The following is a 22631-nucleotide window of genomic DNA, read 5'->3' as shown; positions in this document are numbered from 1 at the left end:
GAGCGGGAAGTGCCCCACGGCAAGCCGGGCAGATCTGATTCACGGAAAAGGGACCCCGGGGCCAGCACCAAACCAAATGCAAATGCTTCCAATGGTCGGAGTGTGGGGCCAACTCAGAGCGCAGCTGAGCCAAGCCCTGGCTAGAGTGAAGCCTCAGTGGGCAAGGAGAAACCACTGGAAAGAATGGGAAGAGAGTCAGTATCAAATTTTAAAACAAAAAGGAGGCTGACAGCCCTCGAAGGGGCTTCCCCACGGGGATGGAGGGGGTGAGAAGCTGCCCCTGCAGGCCACCTCACCCCTGGGCAGGGTGTGATCCCAGGACAGTGTCAGCCATGGCAGCTTCCTCAGATTTTATTACCCTTTCCCTGAAGCCATCCTCAAGCAGACTTGTCTCGCACGCCACACATCACCCAAACATATTTACAGAAAGAGCTGAACTCCAGCCATGCAGCCAAGGGATCGTGAAGAAAGAATGTGTGGGTGGGATCTTCAAGGAGAACTGCGTGGAGGAGAGAGCCACTTGGGGCAGAGGAATGACACACAGGCTCTGATTGAGAAGCTAAGTCATTTTATAGGGCGCGGGATTTGAGATAGGAAGGCGGTATGATGTGAGAGATGGGTGCAGGGAAGGAGGCAGGAATCAGATGGAGAAACATCAAGACATAGATTGCACACTCGATCCTAAAGGCTGTGGCTCTCCATGGAAGGCTTTGAAACCGAACAACATCACTTTGCCCTAGTCCTGAGGAAGGTCTGGAATGGCTGAAAGCCAATGAGGGTCTGAAGGAGGCAGTGGTGGAGAGATGCTGTAGGGAGGACTCGTCAACATATGGGAAGCAGGTAAGATAACTGACTGGCTAGAGAGAGAGCCGAGGTGGGAGGAGGAGACCCCAAGAGAAGTAACAGAGGAAGGTGTGAAACTAATTTCATGGGTCACCTTGGCTGGGGCATGCTGCCCAGATATGTGGTCAAACATTATTCTGGATATTTCTGTGAGGATTTTTTTTTTCAATAAGATTAACATTCAAGTAAGTGGACTTGGAGGAAAGCAGATGGGCCTCCATAATATGGGTGGGCCTCATCCAATCAGTTGAAGGCTTGAATAGAACAAGAAGACACAATTCCCAAACAAGAGAGTTCTCCAGCTGACTGCCCTTGGACTTAACCTATAACAACTGCCCAGCAGAAAGATCAAAACAACTTACACATTATCAACCTGATCTCATTTTACTAGGAATTTCCACAATTTATTTCATGGATGGATGATCTTTTCAAGTGAAGGAAAGTGTCACCATTTATATTTTTCATTGGTGACTTCCTATTCATATTCTTTGCACATTCTTCCACTGAAATATTTGACTTTTCCTTATTCTTTTGCAAGAACGCTTTATACCTCATGAATATTAACCATACATTTATTGTATGTGTTGAGTTTTTTTTCAGTGTTTTACTTATCTTTAAACTTAGTTCAGGGGAGATCTTCTATACAGAAAATGTAAATTAAACATTTAAGAAAGTACTTTACACTCTGGAGGGTTTTCAGCCTCAACACTGCTGACATTTGAGGGAAGGGTCATTTTTTGTGCTGGGGGTCGTCACCAGCAGGATGCTTAGCCACATCCATGGCCCTCCATCCACTGGATGCCAGGAGCACCCCACCACACCCCACACTGAGACAAATCAAAAATGTCTCCACACATTGGAGACACTGCCTAATGGCCCAGACTTCAGTGCCATGCTTAGAAAGTCTACTTCTACCTCATGAATTTTTTAAAATGACCTATTGTATTTTTGTCTTGCCCTCCTCATTTTTCACATTTAAGTCTTCAATCCATGTGGAATATACTATGGCATAAGAAATAATGTAAGAAAAAAAAAGAAATAAGGTAAGAGGCCAGATATGATGACTACATTGAACTTATCCTGAGAAAAGGCAGTGCTAGCAAGTGAGAAGCTCCTGATCTGTGGGACACTTACTAATTCATGTTACACAAAGTTACATGACACCTCATGCAGTGAAAAGTGACACCTGTCACCCAATCATTGGCACAGAGTTGGCCAAGCTGAGGTCAAGATACTTTTTGTCCTATTTTCCCACAGCTTCAAGATTCTCAGCTACGGCTAAACCAGATGGCGCTCAATAAATGTTGGGTGGATGGAGCAACTGTTCCAGGAATGTGTTTGCTGATGGCTATTTTACCCTTTACATAACCCATCACAGCCTCCAGCAAACCCCTTGATTCTGGAATCTTCTGGAAAATTCTGAGGTATCTTCCACTTTAGTAGAAAAAAACCCACCAAAGTGGGTGCTTGGCTTTGTGTTTCGCTGCCCCTGGTATGAACTTCTATGTGCTTTCTAGTCACTAAAAAACAGAAAAATTAGGGACTCCTGGCTGGCTCAGTGGTTGAGTAGTCTTGCCTTCAGCTCAGGTTGTGATCCCGGGGTTCCGGGATTGAGTCCCGCATCCGACTCCCCACAGAGAGCATGCTTCTCCCTCTGCCTCTCTCTGTGTCTCTCCTGAATAAATAAATAAAACCTTTTTTAAAAATAAAAAAAAATAAAAAAATTAATTATCCACTGCCTTTAAATTTCCGTTTAATTTCTATCAAATTTAATGAATATGGTGGGCTCCCTCTGGTGGTCACAAGAAAATCTCCAAATTTCAATGGTCAGCACACAGTTAAACTCCAAGACCTTTACTCACAGGACATGTTATATTTCATAATTAACAGATTCAGAGTAGCTGGACGGTGCCCGAAGAGAAGACCTCCAATTATTTTCTCCCATCCACCAGCGGGTCTACTAACTGGTTCATGAAGCCATTCACTGTCCAAAACCAAGCTTACCATCTTCCCTTCCTTCTAAATCCCTCTTTGGGGATTTCCTGTTTCTGTTCAGGGCATCAACCTCCCCCAGGCTTGCTGCTTCAGGCACCTCTGTTCTCTTCTGTGCCCATCCATCCTGTTTGTGACTTCTGTCCCCCACGTGGCTCCGGGGCTCCTGCAGCTGTTGCCTGCCATCAATTCTCAAGGCCTCCATTCAAGTTCTCATGACCTCTCCTCCACAGAAGTCATCCAGCAGAAGTGTCTCATCCCTCCTTCACATGCCCAGCACCATTCTAGGCTCAGATGACACAGCAGGGTACAAGATAAATATCATCCCCACCCTGAGCACCCCCTCTCCGGGGGCTTCTCTGCTACAACCAAATCTGCCCCCCGTCCTTACCCCCATGCTGTTTCTAGGGTACTCTTATCGCTGAACTCCACTGATGTTCCCTCAGCTGTGTCCTCCTGGGAAATAAAACCCACATCCCTCCATAATCGAGACCCATCCACACTTCATCCTGTCGCCTTCCAACCTCCTAGAGCTCCCCATTGCCTCTGCTCAGAACAATGGGATCATGGACTGTGTCCCCTGTCCCAGCTGGCTGAGATGCCAAACGGTCTTCAAAACCCTGCCCGGCTATCATCTTCCCCCTGCTCAGGTCCTCCTGATCTGAGGCGATCTCTCCCTCTTTTTGTTTCTGTAAAGACTTATTTTTTTCTCTTCCCATTCTTAGGACAGTAAGGTTCTTGTGTCTGCCCCATGACCTCCAACAACAGGCTTCATCCTAATGCCTCTTCCCAACCTTTGTCAATACCGCCCATAGGAAAAGCAGGAAAGCACAGGGGAAGGGAGAAGTGAATGAGAGAAAGGAACAACTATCCGGGCGTAACGGAGTGGGGACCAGAGACCATACCCCAGAGTAGTCCAGCCAATAAGCGAGCAAACCAGATCAGACACATGGATTGTCTCCTTCAACTCTGCAATGTGACATAGTAGAACAGCTGCCATCAAGCTGCTATTGTAGGCCGTAAATTTCAGTCAATGAGGATTTTTTTTAAAGATTTTATTTATTTATTCATGAGAGACACAGTGAGAGAGAGAGGCAGAGACACAGGCAGAGGGAGAAGCAGGCCCCATGCAGGGAGCCCGATGCAGGACTCGATCCCGGCACTCCGGGATCACACCATGAGCCCAAGATTCAACCACTGAGCCACCCAGGCGTCCCCAGTCAATGAGGATTTAAGTGTTATTTTTTAAATTCTCTAAACAGATCATTTAAAAGGGGAATAACAATTTCTTGGTACCCCCTTCACTAAGCTCTTTCCTACGCCAACAAATAAACAGGCTGGCTCCTCTGTTCAAACTTCCAAATGCTGTCATAGATCCGTGAATTTCCAACTCTGATCAATCTGTTCTTAGTGTACAGCATTTGGAAACCACACACAGCATCTCTGGTATATTATACAAGGATACAGAAGGGCACAGAAATCAAGAGTATTACTACTTTTCTGACAAGTTCCTAAGAACTTTCCAGGGCAGGTGGAGCCGGGGTAGAAGCCAGTGTGAACTGTGTGAAGGGGGTAGAGCCCCAGGCTTTGCACACATCCTTCCGGATGCTCTTGTGGCTGACAAGAGCTCAGGAGCTACACGTTTCCTGTTCCATTCTGGTTCTCTCACTCCCGTGCTCTGTCGCCAGCCTTTTCTCACCCACGTCCCAGAAGAACATGCCAATACAGTCTGCCAAGGCTTTGTTCTTTCCCTCCAGAATATTCCCAGACAACCGCCAACTTGAAATCTCCTCTCCCCATCTCTCTGGAGGCCCTGCCTGACATCAGCAAAAATCAAGAAGATAACAGGCGGCATGGGTGGGTCCGGGTGGGCTTGGGGACAATGGATCTGAGTTCACGGTGACCACAGCTATCTAGCTCTCCAGAAGCGGCAGCAGGCCCTATTTTAAACAACTTACATGCATTAACGTATGCAATCCTTGCGACAATCCTATGATGCGGAGACTCCTGAAACCCCATTTCACAGATGAAAATCTGAGGTACCAGGAGGATAAGTGGACGAGAGTCCAAGGTCACGGCGCTGGTGAGTGGTAGAATTTGAACCACAGAGTCTGGGTCCAGAGTCCAGGCACTTAATCACTGGGCCAGGCTGACTGTCAGCAAGTTCAACAGGAGGGAAGACTTTGCCCTTGTGTGCCTGGGGTGGAGGCAAGCCTCTGGTCAAGCTTAGACTCTGTCTACAGTCCCCTGCCGAGAGCCACACACGGGGCTGGCCAGCTGCCCCTGTGGTGGTCATCTCGTACTGATGCCCGCCCAGCTACGAATCCTTTGTGTCGTCTTCTGGGAACAGTACCCTGGGAACATTCCTTCTGGTAACTACCTTCCCCCAATCTCAGCGCACATGGTTCTGGAAGTATCAACCCACCCCCATCAGGGGCTCCTCCAGGTCTAAGAAGAGTCACATGACCCAGACCTGGCCAATCAATGCATCCCATCCTCCACGCATGGCAGTTAGTTCGGGGATACGCGTTAGGAGAGTTAGTCACTGCAAGGACCCTGAACACCAGATTGGCCCATCCCAGGACGTGCAGGATAGGACCACACAGCAGCTGACCGGGTGGCAGAGCCAGCCACATCCAGGGCTCTCAGGCCCCAAGGTGTTGGGTGCCAGCCCTGACCCATCCCTTAGGATGCTCCTGGGTTGTAGCTGTCAGGGCAGCGGGGGCCGGGTTGTAGCTTCATCTGTCACACAACAGGCTTGGGGGACACTGCTGCCAGAGCCCTTCCTGCAATGTTCTAGAATTGCTGCTCTGAGAGCAGTCTCCTCAACAGCCTGTGGGCTCCCGTCCTTCCAGCCTGACACCCCCAGGCCGCAAAACCATAGGCACTCACCACATGAGGCAGTTTAAATTAAAATTAAGTAAACATTTGGGGCACCTGGGTGGTGGCTCAGTAGTTGAGCGTCTGTCTTCATTCAGCTCAGGGTGTGATCCCGGGGTCTTGGGATCAAGTCTTGCATCGGGCTTTCTACAAGGAGCCTGCTTCTCCCTCTGCCTGTGTCTCTGCCTCTCTGTGTCTCTCATGAATTAATAAATAAAATCTTTTAAAAATAAAATAAAGTAAACATTTTAAAATTCAGCTCCTTGGTGGTACTAGGCACCCACCCATCAAGAGCTCAGCAGCCACATGCAGCCAGTAGTGGCTGATGTATTAGCATGATATCATACACTTCTGCATCACAGAAAGCTCTGCTGGGCAGTGCTGCTCGGAGCACACTGGCAAAGCTTCTAGAAAGGCGAGCAGAACTGGGGAGAACGGGGAAGGAGAATTATTCTTCGTGAGTTATCTTTAGAAGCACTTGAACTTTTTTTTTAGCACATTAGACACAACCTCCTATTCAAAAATAACCACTTTTAAACTTTATACGTAACACTCTTAACGTAACACTCTTAACCTTTGAGCTCATTTTCAAACATTGAAAATATATAGGTAACAGAAGAAGAGAGTGTTGGAATACCCAAGGGGCATGGATGAGTCGAGGGTGTCTGAAGGCTGGAGTCCCCCACCCGCTGAGCTGAGGAGTGCAGAAGTGTCCCTTCGGGAAGGTGAATGATAAGGAGCAGCATGGGGGAGAGGGGCTCCCAGGGAAGCAGCCCCCTCCCCTCAGCTGTGATCCTCCTCCTCACCGACCTTAAGGTCCACATCCCTGTCACATCACTTCCTAGGGCTGCCACGACAAACCACCACAACTGAGATGGCTTAGAATGACACACACTTATTCTCTGTGGTTCTGGAGGCCAGCAGCCTGAAATTAAGGGGCCACCAGTGTTCCTTCTTGTGGTGCCAATGGAGCATCCCCTCCATACACCCTGTCCAGCTTCTGGATGGCTCTGGGTGATCCTTGGCGTTCCTGAGCTTGTAGATGCATCCTTCTTTTATTTATTTATTTTTTATTCATTCATTCATTCATTCATTCATTCATTCATGAGAGATAGAGGCAGAGACACAGGCAGAGGGAGAAGCAGGGTTCCTGTGGGGAGCCTGATGCGGGATCACACCCTAAGTCGAAGGCAGACACTCAACCAATGAGCCATCCAGAAACCCCCAGATGCATCCTTCTGATGTATGCCCCTGTCGTCCCAAGACCTTCTCCTCTGTGTGTTTGTGTCTCAAATCTATCCCTTTTGTCTCATCAGAACATTCATCATTGGACGTCGAGCCCACTCCAAATCCTGGATGAACTCATTCAATGCACTATACGGTTTAATACAGGATGATGAGGAGGAGAGCAAGGCTCAGGCCCCTCCCTTGCCCGAGGCCACAGGGTCCAGCCCTGCCAGTCCTCCCAGTAGCTCCGGCCAGAGGCCTGCCCTCTTCTCAGCTGCACAGCTCCCACTCAGGGCCCGCCTCACAATGGGCAACATACAGAAGAGTGTCTCCCTTCTCTGGCCTCGCTTATCTGTTTCATCAGATCTCCTAGGATCTGACAAAAGATCACACAGTCTCCAGGCTGTGAGAAGGAACTGGGTGGGCAAGGGGGGCATTGACAAGTCTCTCAAATCAGATGGGGCCCCACGCTAGTGAGGGCGGCTTACAGGTCCAGACTCCAAAAGTATGCAGGGTAGGAAGATCAGAGCCCCGGAGAAAGGCTTCCAGGGCTGGGGGGAGAAAAGGCCTCTGTCCTTTTTATGACAGGGAGAATGTTCCAGTCTCCAAGGTTTGCACCGATGAAGGTGTCTGGTCCAAAGGGCTCAAGTGAGTCCTCTGGCTTGAGCAGACAGGGTGAGAAAGAGCGAGTGTAGACATAGGTGTCCATCAGGGCCTGGCCACACTGACCATACTGGGCACAACCTCCCAGGGCAGCTGGATAGCAGCCATGAGTCCCTCGGACAAAAGCAGCACAGTGCTGACAGCCAGCAGGGCCCCCTCCAAGAGCAGAGGAGGTCACTGCCCTCCTCTAGGCAGAACTGGGGGGTTCTGACCAGCCTTTCTGTCCCTAGGGACCCTCTTGGGGCCTCTCTTGGTGGCTCAGGACTCAAGGGAAGGCAGGTGACAGGACTGCCTCTGGGGTCATGGGCTTTGACTTTCTCTATGACCTCAAAAAAGCCTCAGAGCCCACTCCAATATTGTTATCAATTTCAGATAAAGATCCTAATAGTAAGTGGCAGATTCATATTTCTTCAGGAGCTCTGCACCCCCTGCTCCCAACCACTACCTCCTCTTCCCTCTCCCCTCATCATCTCTATTTGGGCCTTTCAAATTTCCGGTCAGCAGTGCATAGCAGGAAACCCATTTCAATCACCATCCGGGTCACACACTACAAATATAAATAGCTCAAATGAAAACTTCAATCCAACATGTTTTCATTCCAGTCTATGGCTAGTTCAAAATTTCAAAATGCTGGCTGCCACACATAGCATGATTTCACATCCTACAAAAGCCTTGTGACCCCCACTTTAAAAAATACTTAGCCATATAACTCGCATGAACTGATCCATACAACACTCAGAAAGAGGAGGGGGGGAATACAAAAGGACACAAGAGGAATCATTCCTGTTCTATGCACTTTGCAGATCATCCAAAAGCTCATTTGTGGATCTGATGGGGTTTTTTCCCCCACTGAATCAAATGTCTGACTTCCTGATCTGCAAATGATGTTTCGTCCTTAGTTGTCATGTCCTTTTTCCTCCTGTTAAAATGCTGGAGGTACTAGTAAAGACGAACTCAAGCTCAAAGGAAGAAAGACCCCCCCGGATGGTCCACAAGGTGCCCATAAAATCCTCTCCAGCCGGGGCCTTGGGGAGACTGACTTTTCACACCATGCAGTCGACCTCTGCAGAAAACCCCAGGCATCTCCCAATACATAGATGCTCATTTTCAAAGAACCTCGTGTCTCCACCAGCTGAAGTTGATTGGGAAAAGCCAACTTGGCTAGTGGATGGAGTGACAGCAAGGACAATGGCCGCAGGGCTCAGCTCCTGTGATCTCCACCTTGTCCTGCGGGTGGGAAGTCTAAGATGTATTGCTAATTTCAACTCATCCATGGGTACTACATGCTGTTCTATAAGGATAATTCTAACCCTGAAAATACCAGGGCAACACCACACATCTAAATTCTCAATGATGGTCTGTGCAAAGCTCCCATGAGGACGACCAGAAGACCTGATAGGACATGGGATTGGCCACACAGATTGGGAATCCAGAAATCCTGGTTATTCACAGCCATCCTGGTTATGCTACCAAAACCCAAGAGAGATAGGACTATGTGAACCATTCAGACCACGTTCCCATCTTCCTTCCTCTATCTCCACCAAAAGAAATGAAAACCAAAAAAGCCTATATTTACCAGATTACTCCTTCACACCCACCCCCCTTGTGTCTGAAATAGAGCTGGGGTCATGATGTCAATATGGTGAGGATGGTCCAGGCCTGTTTCTTTGGCTTTAAAATGTGATGGCTGTCACTTTCCTAGTGTCTAAGCCTTCATTATAAGCCATTCCTAATAGTTTCTTAGCTGCTACCCTGACATCACCATCCTCATCAAACCAGGTCAGTGAACCTTGCTAGAATCCTTGACTGGTGAGCTGGTCAAGGAAGACAAAGGAAGAAAGACCCCCCTGGATGGTCCACAAGGTGCAAGAGACAGCCTGAAACCCAATGAGAACCTCTTGACCACGTCTTCAGCAGTTCTGAGCAGACAGAAGAGAGGAGGCTGGGCCTTGGGAAGTCAGGAACCAGCAAGGATCCAACAGCCACTTACCTGGTGGGCAGATGCATGCTGTCGGTGCTTCCCGAACTGTCCGGTGCTTGGCCAGTCCTTCCAACTTCTGAACCAGAAAGAAAACAGAGGGGGGGCGGAAAAAAAGCATGAGTTTGAGGGTGGAGAGGGGTAAAAGTGGAAAAATCAGCAAACACCAATGTATTGGAAAGATCTACACCAGGGGTGGCATTGCCCAGCACATTTTTTACAAGGTCCTTAAACATTACAGGAAATTTTAGGATGAGAAGAGAAGCAAAAATAAATGTGCAACAGTCACTTGGGAGTCCCTGGAAAGAAGGCACCAGGTTTCTGCATTGTTACAACATTTTTCAAATAGGAATCCAGAAAAGCCAAAGTGACTGTGCAGTCTGCATGAAAAGGGGAGGGCACAGCAGAGGAAAGCTGGCCCTTGGCAGCCAGCCCTTGGTCTTCAGATAGGATCCAAACCCAGGCAGCCCCAGGTCCCCCTCACTGCAGCCCCCACCCCACCCTGCAGCTTGTGGGCCTCAGACCCCAGACCCAGGCCTAATCCACCCTGAGGACATCTTTCTTCCTTCTTATCAGCAGGGATCCTTGGCCTAGAAAATTTGGCTGAGTACAGTTTAACAAGAATCTCTACACATGCCTGGCCCTGTGCTAGATTTGGGTGAAGGGAAAAGAATTACTCCAGAAATAGGGTCAAATATCCCAGCTCCGCTACTATGCTAACTCGCAGCACAGCTCTGGCATAATCATCCCCTGATGTGCCAGCTCGAATAAACGGAGAGGCCCGAATCACTGTCCCTGCCTTGCACGCAGGGAACAAGCTTGGGGAAAAAAAAAATAAGAAATGAGTCCTCCAAATTCAAATCCAGGTTTAGGAGAGTGAAATGAGGGGTCCATGATCCCAAAACTAGCCAAGACTTGAGTCCTAACAAGAAAAAGTAAAGTATTAATGTTTTCCTAGGAAGCAAACAAATAATAATAATGATAAAAATCCCCCTAAAAGCAAAACAAAGCAAATCCCAACCAGGAGAATTGGAATGACAAAATGTGATACCACCACCAGAAAATTAAAATATAAAAATGTTATTTTTCTTGAGGGACCCCTGGGGGGCCCAGTGGGTCAAGTGTCTGACTCTTGGTTTCAGCTCAGGTCGTGCTCTCGGGGTCGTAACATGGAGCCCCATGTAGGCACAGAGTCTGCCTGAGAGTCTCTCTCTCCCTCTGCTCCTCCCACTCATGCTCATTCCCTCTCTCTAAAAATAAATACATAAATCTTTTTTAAAAATACAGTCTTTCCTCATAAAAATAAATAAATGAATAAAGACATAAAATTTTAAAATAGCTTGGAAAATGGTACAGCAAGCAAATAAAACCATCATTAACTTTTTTTTTACATAATCTTTGTACCCACAGTGGGACTTGAACTCAAAACCCTGAGATCAAGAGTCATATGCTCTATTGACTGAGCCAGCCAGGTGCCCCCAAAACATTATTTTAAAGTGCTGCTTTGGAGGGGGTGAGAAGTGCACCCCCAGTTTTGAGTGCCTGACCACCAAGCCTACAATTTTCACAGGAGGTGGCATTCTGGCCAAGCCCTGTCTGCCTCTGGCTGGGGCAGCCCAGGACCAGAAGCTCTGGCCACCTGCAAAGCACTTCCAAGGTCCACCTCCGCTCCTGCCAGACTCATCCTCATTTTACCAATAAGTCACAGAGGCTGGTACCCACCAGAGATGGGGTAAAGGTTTGCAAGTTTTGGGGGAACACAGGGGTGTGTGATTATGCACCCCCCCCCCATCGTGGTGGAGGCTGCATGGTAGGAGTTCCAGGATAGGCAGGCAGGGGGTGCAAGGGTACTGCCTTGAGGTGCCCTAACTTATCCATCTTAACTGCACCTCCCCAGCCTCCCCAAAGCCTCAACTTGCCCTAGAAATCAGAACCTGGCTAGGCTTCTGGACCCAGGCTCCCAGATCCCAACAGGGCCCCTACCTGCCACTCGCTCCTACTCTGATCCACCTCGCCCAGAGCAACCCTAGAAGCATCCAGAGCCAGCCCCAGCCTCCAGAGCACCCCCTGCCCCCACCCAGCATCATCCCTAGCTGGGCCGGCCTTGTTGCCCTGGGCCCTGGCACACTGCAGTGGCTACCAGCTACCGACCAGGGTCACCGAACCAGAACCCCAGAGCGGCCCCGGGTATGTGGATACAGGCTCCAGCACGATCTCCTGAACTCACTCCCCCGACCCCCTCCCCCCCATTGTATCTGTGGATACTATTACAGATTGCAAAATTTACACAGCAAACGAATCCAGCCTTCTGGGTTAAGCCAGTCAATTTGTGCGAGACACTCTCATCTGTTTTTATCATTGCTAGACGGGCCAGAAGCCCACTCACTTCCTTGTTTTAAACAAAGGCATTTTCATGCTTAAAAAAAAAAATTCGCTTTTCACAGCCCACCGCATCTGGGCCGCTCTCCTGAAAGGGAGGGAGGGAGGCTTTATCAAATACTAATAGGAAGTACAACCATTTCCAAGCAGCTCTTACTGTAAAATAAAAAACTAGAGAGGACACTATTGAGGTGGGTGGTGGGGGCAGGAAGGCACCTTATTGTGAATGCTGGTAGGTGGGGTCATGACACAATGGGATCAAGGTTTTGTTGGGTCACTTATTCTGACTCCATCTACGCGTGTGTTTCTCTGGATCATAAGGGTGAATCTGCAATTTTATCTGCTAGCGCCCTGCCCTCCGTTCCCCCCATGCCTCCTCCCCAACTTTGTGTGGGTTTGAAATGTCCCCTGCCGTGAACACGAAGTGAAATGTTTGAATGAGAAACCCAATCCCACCATCTTTATTTCCACGCTTTGCTTTCTCTTTTTGAAATCTAAGAAAATATTCTTTTGTGTCCAGGTTTGTAAAAATGATTTAAAGGCCCCAACATTTTTCCGCATTCAATTATCTGGCAGCACCCTGAGCATCTGCAAACAATATGGTCCCGGTTTTACATATGCAAACAAGTCCTAACTCCAAAAGTAAATAAAGGAGGAGTCTTGAAGAAAAGTCCCTGAGATGGTGGGGAGCTTGGTTCCCTCCAGTGGGAACCTAGGAGGACTTGAAATTGGGGGAGGTGGAGGGACCACTCCTCAGGGAAAATCACAGTTCTCAGAAAAGCTACACTGTTAGATAATAAATTTATTTATTTATTAAAGATTTTATTTATTTATCTGAGAGGAAGACAGAGATAGCGAGAGAGAGCACAAGCAGGGAAGAGAGGGAGAAGCAGGCTCCCCACTGAGCAGGAAGCCTGAACTGGGGCTCCATCCCAGGACCCTGGATCATGAACTGAGCTGAAAGCAGATGCTTAACCACTGAGGCACCCAGGGGCTCCAAATGATAAATTTATTAATGACCTTGGGAGCACTAGTCTAGGGCGCTTGGACAGATGTTTGATCACAGCCTTGAACGGTTGCATTTTGATGAAAATATAAATTAATATACATAGAGGGATGTCACGGTTTATTTCTGGAAAATGCTGCAAATAAAGCCACAAAGACATGCCTTATCCTCTTTGACAGAAGATTCCTGCTCTAGGGAATAAATCTTAAGAAAATAAGAATTAGCAGGAGCAGAGAACCATACTGATGAACTTGCGCCCCAAAACAGTGGGGGTGGTTTAGAGAAGGGTGGTGAACCCCCCTCTATTTCATGAAATATCAGGTAATAGGAAGGAGAAAGAAAAGGTTTATGGTACCATAAATAAAAGACCAACATCTGTATAAAAATTCAGGCATGAGGTGGCAGCAGCTACCAAAACATGAACCCCCTTGGGTGCCAGGATTATGGCAATTTACTTCTTCTTTTTTTTTCCGCTATTTTAAAAAATTTATTTAAATTCAATTAATTAACATATAATGTATTATTAGTTTCAGAGGTAGAGGACGGTGGTGCATCAGTTGCATACAACACCCAGTGCTCTTCACATCTTGTACCCTCCTTACGCCTGTCCCCCAGTTACCCCCTCCCCCACCCCCAACCCCCACCCAGCGACCCTCAGTTTGTTTCCCAGGGTTAAAAGTCTCTTTTGGGGAACCCTGGGTGGCGCAGCGGTTTAGCGCCTGCCTTTGGCCCAGGGCGCGATCCTGGAGACCCTGGATCGAGTCCCACGTCAGGCTCCCAGTGCGGTGCGTGGAGCCTGCTTCTCCCTCTGCCTGTGTCTCTGCCTCTCTCTGTCTCTCTCTCTGTGTGACTATCATAAAAAAAAAAAAAAAAAGTCTCTTTTGGTTTGTCTTTCTCTCTCTCTGATTTCATTTAATTTTATTTTTCCCTCCCTTCCCTTATGCTTTAGAAGTCCTCCCTGTATTGTCACACCATCTTCTCAGTTAAAAAAACAAAAACAAAACCCTGAAAGTAGAAGAAAAACCAAAATGAAGCCCTGCCATCTCCCTGCCCAGGACACTGTGTGAATGACAGGTGATTCTATCCCCTCAGGGAGCTGCACTTCCAGGACCACGCCTGTTAATAGTACTCATCTGAAGCCCCAAAGGACCCTCTCTGCTCCAGCCACAAATCCTCTGCCCTCCCTCTGCTCCCACAGGGAAGGGCTCCTGGGTGCGTGGGCACTGCCACCAGCAGCCCAAGAGGGCAGCAGGATCTAGCCTCTGACATTCTTTTTTTTCATACCTCAGATGAGGAGGATGACAAATACAAAGTATTATTTCTGAGTTACTGATTACTTATAACAGGCCAGGCACTGTGCCAACCGCTGTTACCTCATCTAGCCCTGCCAATACACCCCCGAGGCCGGGCCGATCATTAAGCCCATTTACAGATGAGAAAACTGACACTACAGAGGGTCATGTAAGCAGCAGAGTGGGACCCAAATCCTGGTGTCAACCAACTCCAATCACAAATCAAGACAACCTCCGCTTACAAGCAATCTTCATATCTAAAAACAAGCAATCCGGGCAGCCCTGGTGGCGCAGTGGTTTAGCGCCGCCTGCAGCCCAGGGCATGATCCTGGAGACCTGGGATCGAGTCCCAGGTCGGGCTCCCGGCATGGTGCCTGCTTCTCCCTCTGCCTGTGTCTCTGCCTCTCTCTCTCTAGCTGTGTCCCTATGAATATATAAATAAAATCTTTAAAAATAAATAAATAAATAAATAAATAAATAAATAAATAAATAAATAAATAAATAAAAAATCCAAAAGTTGCAATGCACAGCTGGCCCCTACAAAATGAAAAGGGTTGCTGGAGGTTGAAGAGTATGAGGCACAAAGTTGAAGGAACCACAGGAGAAAATGTGAGTTCTGACAGAACTGTTTGGAATGGCACTGAGGGGCTGCACACATGCTTTTGAGTCTATGCTTTTGTCAAAAACAGTAAGACTGGGGGCGCCTGGGGGGCTCAGTCAGTGAAGCATCTGCCTTCAGCTCAGGTCATGATCTCAGGGTCCTGGGGTCGAGTCCTGCTCTGCCTACTTGTGCACTCTCTCTCTGTCAAACAAATAAAATCTTAAAAAAAGAAAGAAAGAAAGAAAGAAAAACAGTAAGGCTGTACGTCACCAAAAATGAACTTTAATGAATACAATTAAAAAAAAAAATCAACGAGGATGTCAGAGAATCCCTGGACGAAATGTAGGCTGTGACAAATGAATCTAACCATGTTAAAACTGTTCAACATAATCTTACTGCAAGTGGTGGGGAAAAGCATGTACCTGACCTAAGCAGCTTTACAAAACTAGTGTTTTGGTTGAGGACTATCAGGCTGAACACAAAAGGAACCATATAGAAATGCTGTACTGCAGGAGGTAAAGTCGTTTCTCACAGGAGTACAGGTTAGCAATTTTGAAAGTACTTTACATACATGTTAGGGTTGAACAGGTACGCAAATAAGTTATAGCTGATGAGAGCCAGGCTTCTCCCTTGACGGGGCTCAGGGTGAACCAGCCAGCCTCCTTCGCGGTGCAGCTGAATGGTGCTCGGGGTGTGATCGACGCTAGAGTACACATGCCCTTGGGTGCAGCGGAGGAGTGCTACGTCTCTGAGCTGGACAGTGGTGAGCTGCCCCAGCCTTGCCCACCCTGTGAGGCCCTTCCAGGAAAGATGTTCTAAACACACAACGGGACAAAGATGGAATGAATCGTGTAGTGCTGCGTCAGTCAGACACCACTATGAGGTCACAACTAACGTACACAGGAAGAGACATACAGAAATAATCATGGGTATGTGCACATAGGGGAGTGACTATTCATGCATATTTATGCTTGCGGTCTGCGGACAAGGCCTATAACCAATGACATCCTGGAAGAAGCAAGCACACCCAGCACCAGAATCTTGGTTTCTAAATACCATTCTCCAAGAAAAGGAACCAGGGCTCCTTGGAGAAATGGCTGATTCTAGGCCCAGGGCAGGAAATATATAAGAGGGAGTACCTTGCAGTGACAGAAAGTAAGGAAGTTCTTTTTGCAAAAAGGAGGTAAGGGAAGAATATGTCAAAGAAACACAAAACCAACCCAAAAGGGCTCAGAATAGCCAAAGCTTAAACAACTGAGGCAATAAAATAAATAATGCAGTATGGGATTATAACCCAAAGAATAAGTTAGAAACCCAGAAGTCCATACTGATATAAATGACTGAATAAATAAGTGGGAAGAAAAGAGAAATATTCCCTATAGAAGAATGTCCAATAATAAATGTAAATAACTGCCCTCTCCAGGAGGTGCAGCTAGATTCCCTTCTTCTTGAGTAAAGGCTAGACTTACTTCCTAAAAGCAGAGAAAGGAAAAATAGTGACTCTATAATGTGGAAACCGGGAAGATACTACTTTAACCAAGTGATCAAGGTTAATGTTACTCATGACGGGTTATGTGACATAACAGACCCCTGACACAATGCCATAACAATGGCAATCCACCTTAGTGCTATGCTTCCCAAGCCCTTGTAACCCAGTCTAGTCACCAGAGCAGCCCAAACTGAGGGACATTCTAAAAAATACCTGGCCAGGCCTTCCAAAAATTGTCAAAGTCATAAAAAACAAGGAAAGACTGAGAAACTGTCACAGATCAGAGACCAAGAAGACATGACAACAGAACACAATGTGGTGTCCTAGGTGGAATTCTGGAATAAGAAAGGGACTTTAGAGGGAAAACTAGGGAGATTTGAATAAAGTCTGGAGTTCACTTTTTATTTTTTAGATTTATTATTATTATTATTCATGAGAGACTCTGAGAGAGAGGCAGAAACACAGGCAGAGGTAGAAGCAGGCTCCCTGTGGGGATCCTGATGTGAGACTCGATCCCAGGACCCCAGGATCATGTCCCGAGCCGAAGGCAGACACTCAACCACTGAGCCACCCAGGCATCCCTGGAGTTTACTTTTTAAAAATGGGTAAGAAAGAAATCACAAAGTCCCTTAATACCCACTAAGATACAGCTTTGCTATTTGCTATAACACATCTATTTTTTTAATTAAGGTGAAATTCACACAGCAAAGAAGTGAACAGTTGGTGGCTTGCACAACCACCCCTTTATCTAGCTCCCTCTATCTAGTTCCAAAACATTATCATGACTCCAAAAGGAAATCCTGTACCCACTAAGCAGCTGCTCCCTATTCCTCCCTCTGAGTCCCTGGCAGCCACCAATCTTTCTGTCTCTATGGATTCATGTATTCTGAAACAGAATTACATAATGTATCACCTTTCATATCTGGTTTCTTTCACATAGTGTAATGGAGATTCATCTATTCTGTAGCACACATCAGGACCTCATTCCTTTTAATGGCTGAATAAAACTGCATCGTGTGTCTATACCACAACTGGTTTATCCATTCACCTGCTGAACATTTGGCAGGAACACCTGCTGTGTCCACCTTTTGGCTATTGTGAACAGGTCAGTTGTGAACACAAGTGTATGTATTTGTTGGTGTACCTGTTTTCAGTTCTTCTGGGTATAGGGGTCGAATTGTTGGGTCATAGGTAAGTCCACATATTATGTTTTGAGTACCCACAAAACTTCTCCACAGTGGCTGAGCCAATTTATATTCCCACCAGCAATGTATGAAGGTTCCAATTTCTTCCCATCTTCATCAACAGACCCTAGTGGGTGCAGAATGGTATCTCATTGTGATTTTTGATCTATACATCCCTAATGACTAATGATGTTGAGCATCTTTTCATCTGCTTGCTAATCATTTGCATATTTTGTTTGAAGAAATGTCTGTTCAAGTCTTTTGCCCATTTTTACTTTGAGTCCTTTGTCTTTTTGTTGTTGAGCTATAAGAATTCTTTATGTTTTCTGGATACTACATCCTTATCAGATATATGATTTGCAAATATTTTCTCATATGAAAGATCTATTGTTGTTGAAGATTCTAACCATCTCCAACCAAGACACAATATAGCTGTATTAAAATCATCTTAAGGGATGCCTGGGTGGCTCAGTGGTTGAGCATCTGCCTTCAGCTCAGAGTGAGATCCTGGAGTCCCGGAATCGAGTCCCACATCAGGCTCTTTGTGCCTGCTTCTCCCTCTGCCTGGGTCTCTGTGCCTCTTTCTCTCTGTCATGAATAAATAAACAAAAACTTTAAAAATAAATAAATAACAATAAAATCATCTTAAAAATTAGAGGTGGTGGGGGCCCCTGGGTAGCTCAGTTGGTTAAGCATCTACCTTTGGATCAAGGTCCTGGGATCAAGCCCCACATTGGACTCTCCACTCAGTGGAGAGCCTGCTTCTCCCTCTGCCACTCACTCTCCCTGCTTGTGCACACATTATCTCTCCCTCTCACTCTCTCTCTCTCTCTAATAAGTAAATAAATAACTAAATCTTAAGAAAAATTGGAGGTGGTGGGAATGGACCCATGGCTTCATGGTGGTCCTCACATTACTCTTGGTTGAGATCTTGCTAGATTAGTAGTGGGATATTGTTACTAAGGAATCTGACCTGGTCCTTTTTAGTTGGTAGTAATTGTATTAGTTTTCTTTTTCTTTCTTTTTTTTAATGTATTAGTTTTCAATTGCTGTGTGACAAATTGTCACAAAATCAGCAGAATAAACAGTACATATTTACTATGGTTTCCATGGTCAAAGGTCTGGATATAGACAAGTTTGGTTCTCTGCTCATGGTTTCCTGAGGCTGAAATCAACGCACTAGCTAGGTGTTTCTTTCCGGAATTTGGGGTCTTCTTTCAAGCTCACGTGCTTCCTTGTTCTCTGTGAGCCCCAATCTCTTGCTGGCTGCCAGACAGAGGCTGCTCTAAAGGTCACACACAGTTCCCTGACATATGGCCCCCTCCACACACCCTCCCATGCTTCAGATCCCTCTGACTTCAGGAAGGGCCCAGTCCCTTCTAAGGACTCACCGGCTTATGTAAGGCCCATCAACAATAAGCGTTGTAATGAACTCAGTCAACTGATTGGTAACTCAGTCATGGGAGTGATCCCATCATAATCACAGGATCTGCCTACACTCAAGGGGAGGGGATCACACAAAGTATGTACACCAAGCAGTTGGAATCCTGAGAGTTGTCCTAGAACTCTGCCTACTAGAAAAAGGTATCAGAATTAATTTCTAACTTTTGATGACTGTGCTACATTTAGGTACATATGTAAGTATGTTTTCCTATAAATCTAAAAATTGGGGATGCCTGGGTGGCTCAGTGGCTGAACGTCTGCCTTCAGCTCAGGGTGTTATCCCAGATCCCAGGTCTGGGGATTGAGTCCCCCATGGGGCTCCCTGCAAGGAGTCTGTTTCTCCCTCTGCCTGTGTCTCTGCCTTTCTCTCTGTCTCTCATGAATAAATAAATAAAATCCTTAAAAATAAATAAATAAATCTAAAATTATTCCAAAAAATTTTAAAAGCTGCATCTTCAATTTCTACTTCTGGGCAAGGTAGAGTAGCAGCAACTATATTTATCCTCCTGCATAAAACAACACCACCAAAAACTAAAACAAAACAAAACAAAATCTGCAAATAAAACATAGGAGACACAGGTTTTGAAGACATTGATACCAAGCAGGAAAGGAGAGTGATCTCAGACAGAGAACAACAGCTCCAGCTTCCTGGCTGGGGAGAGTTTCTAGGCTGTGGCACAGGGCAGGGAAACAGACATGGGGCCTGGCAGCCTTCTGAGGTTGAAGAGATGGAGTTGGAATGTCTACAAGAGCCAAACTATGGGAAGAGTTCAGCTGTCCATCGACAGATGAATGGATAAAGAAGAGGTGATATGGATATATATATATATATATATATATATATATATATATATGCACACATAATGGAATACTACTCAGCCATCAGAAAAATGAAATCTTACCATTTGTAACAACAAGGATACATGGATAGAACTAGAGGGCATTATGCTAAGTGAAATAAAACAATTATATTATTTCACCCATATGTGGAATTTAAGAAACAAAACAAAGGATCAAAGGGGAAGGGAGGGAAAAATAAAACAAGACAAAATCAGAGAGCGAGACAAACCATAAGAGACACTTAACTCTAGGAAACAACCAATGGTTGCTGGAGGGGAGGTGGGTGGGGGATGGGATAACTGGTGATGGGCATTAAGGAGGGCACGTGATGTAATGCACACTGGGAGTTACATACAACTGATGAATCACTGAACTCTACCTCTGAAACTAATACACTGTATGTTAGTTAACTGAATTTAAATAAAATAAAAAAATTTTTAAAAAGAGATGGACCTAGGAGTCCAGGGATGCCAGGCAGCTGGGGCTGCAGAGCAAAGGACTTCAGAGAACCAGAGCTCTGTGAGGGTTCTTTGCAGATGTCCTATGGAGCACTGAATAGCACATGTGGGAGGCAATGACCCAGCCCAGGGGAAGAACCACCCAAAGGATGCAGAGAACAGAATCTAGCTCTTACACAGGGCCAGGAAGGGTGCCCATTCCCACGGCCAGATAGTTAAAACCTTCATTCACACTCATAAATCACTGAGTAGAGCACCAAGAAGGGTCTTGCCTCAGACACAGGGAGTAATCAGTCCTAGACTACACATGACTCTGGTCCCACATAATGGATCCTAAAAACAATACCCAAAGGATCCAGCTATTTCCAAACAACTCTAATACAACAAAGCTCGTGAAAATCTACAGAAATGAGGTAAAATTCATAATGTCCAATGTCTAATAAGAAATTACCAGCAGGAAAACAGGCCCCATAATAAGCAAGAAAATCAATGCACTGAAAGACCAACAACTGCACAGATGTTAGTATCAGCCCCCATGGACCATAAAACAAGGACCGTAACTACATGGTACACGTTCAGGGAGTTCCGTAGTGGTGTCAAAGCTACTAAAATACCTACACTGAAATTCCAGAGTGAAAAATACTACATCTGAAGTGAAACACAGGGCAGAGGGGAATGATGAAGATTAGACACTGCAGAAGAGAAGATTAGTGAACTGAAGATGGCAGTAAAAATTGTCCAAAATGAACACAAAGGAAAGAATGAAAAAGAAAAGAAGAAAAAGAAAAGCATGAGTGAACTTTGGATCTTCAAGTGCATATATAGGTAGAACCTCCAAATTGGGGGACAGAGAGAGAAGAGAGCAAAAAATGTGAAGCAATGAGGTTCAAAGGTTGTTTTTTTTTTTTTAAGCTTTTCTTTATTCATGAGAGACACAGAGAGAGAGAGGCAGAGACATAGGCAGAGGGAGAAGCAGACTCCCTGTGGGGAGCCGATGCAGGACTCAATCCCAGGATCCCCAGATCGACCTGAGCTGAAGGCAGATGCTCCACCTGAGTCATCCAGGTGTCCCGAACACTGTTCAAAGTTTGACTTGAACTATAAACCCACAGATCCAAGAATCTCAGGAGAACTCAAGCACAATAAACATAACAAAAATCACACTAAGGCATATCACCTTTGAATTGCTTAAAACCAGCAATCAAGAGAGAATGTTAAAAGAAGCCAGAGTGAAAAGGACATATTACATGGATAAATTGAACTCTCATTCGATTTATGTTGCTGGTGGGAATGTAAAATGATACAGTGGCTTTGCACTACAGCTGGGCAGCTTCTTTAAAAGCTAATCACACACCTATCAGACAATCAACCATTTCATTCCAAGGTATGAATGTCCAAGAGACACGAAAGCATGTGTCCATACAAAGACCTGTACACAAATGTTAACGGCGGCTTTATTTGTACTCACCCCAAAATGGAAGCAACCCAAATGTCCATAAACAGGTGAGGGGATAAACAAACGCTGGCCTCTCTATTTGATGAAACAACACTTGGTAATGGAAAAGAATGAACTGGGAAGCCTGGGTGACCCAGTGGTTTAGCGCCGCCTTTAGCCCAGGGCGTGATCCTGGAGACCCAGGATCGAGTCCCACAATGGGCTCCCTGCATCATGGACCCTGCTTCTCCCTCTGCCTGTGTCTCTGCCTCTCTCTCTCTCTCTCTCTCTCTCAATAAATAAATAAAATCTTTAAAAAAAGAAAAAGAATGAACTAATAAAAGATGCAAAAATATCAATGAATCTCTCAATAACTATACTGAGCAAAGGAAACCAGGCATCCTACCCCCTGCAAAATAAAATAAAATAATTTTTAAAAGTCATTTTGTGTCATTCTATTCATATAAAAATCCTTTAAAAAAAAAAGATGAATCAGTAGTGAGAGAAATCAGCAATACCTGGGTAGCAGGTGGGAAGGGACATAATTCAAGGTGGCAGACAAAACTTTTAAGGGTTATGGCTATATTCACTACCTTGGTTGTGGAGATGGTTTCACAATTACACACACATGGTCACAAGGTATCAAATTGTAATTTTAAAATATTTGGAGTTCATTATGTATCAAATATACCAAAAAAAAAAAATCAAACAAACAAAAACACCCCAGCCTGGGCTCCCACAGGCATGGCACCCATGGGGTGGTGGAGCAGGGTCCTGGGGTCAGAAGGCATCACTTTACCCCATGGGGAAGGGGGTTCCACCAGGGGGCCAGGTAAATGCCAGTAAAGTCATGGGAAGACAGAGAAAGTGCCTAGCCCAACCCTGGCATGTGGCAGGAGCTAGAAACCTTTCTCTAAAGCA

At 46.0% G+C, this 22631-nt stretch overlaps 1 protein-coding gene across 1 annotated transcript in view; it reads right to left on the bottom strand.

The window, feature by feature from the left end:
• COL23A1 (collagen type XXIII alpha 1 chain) overlaps window positions 1-22631 on the bottom strand; it is a 322014-nt gene that overhangs the window by 288102 nt on the left and 11281 nt on the right. Inside the window, exon 2 of the mRNA XM_072840567.1 lies at window positions 9596-9662. Coding sequence (XP_072696668.1) covers window positions 9596-9662 — 67 coding nt within the window. The remainder of the gene's footprint in view (window positions 1-9595; window positions 9663-22631) is intronic.

Source organism: Canis lupus, chromosome 10 (genome assembly GCF_048164855.1).
Source record: "Canis lupus baileyi chromosome 10, mCanLup2.hap1, whole genome shotgun sequence".
In the NCBI taxonomy this organism is placed as follows: Eukaryota; Metazoa; Chordata; class Mammalia; order Carnivora; family Canidae; genus Canis; species Canis lupus.
The sequence above is the reverse complement of the archived record's forward strand: the minus strand, read 5'-3'. Positions and strand labels throughout refer to the sequence as shown.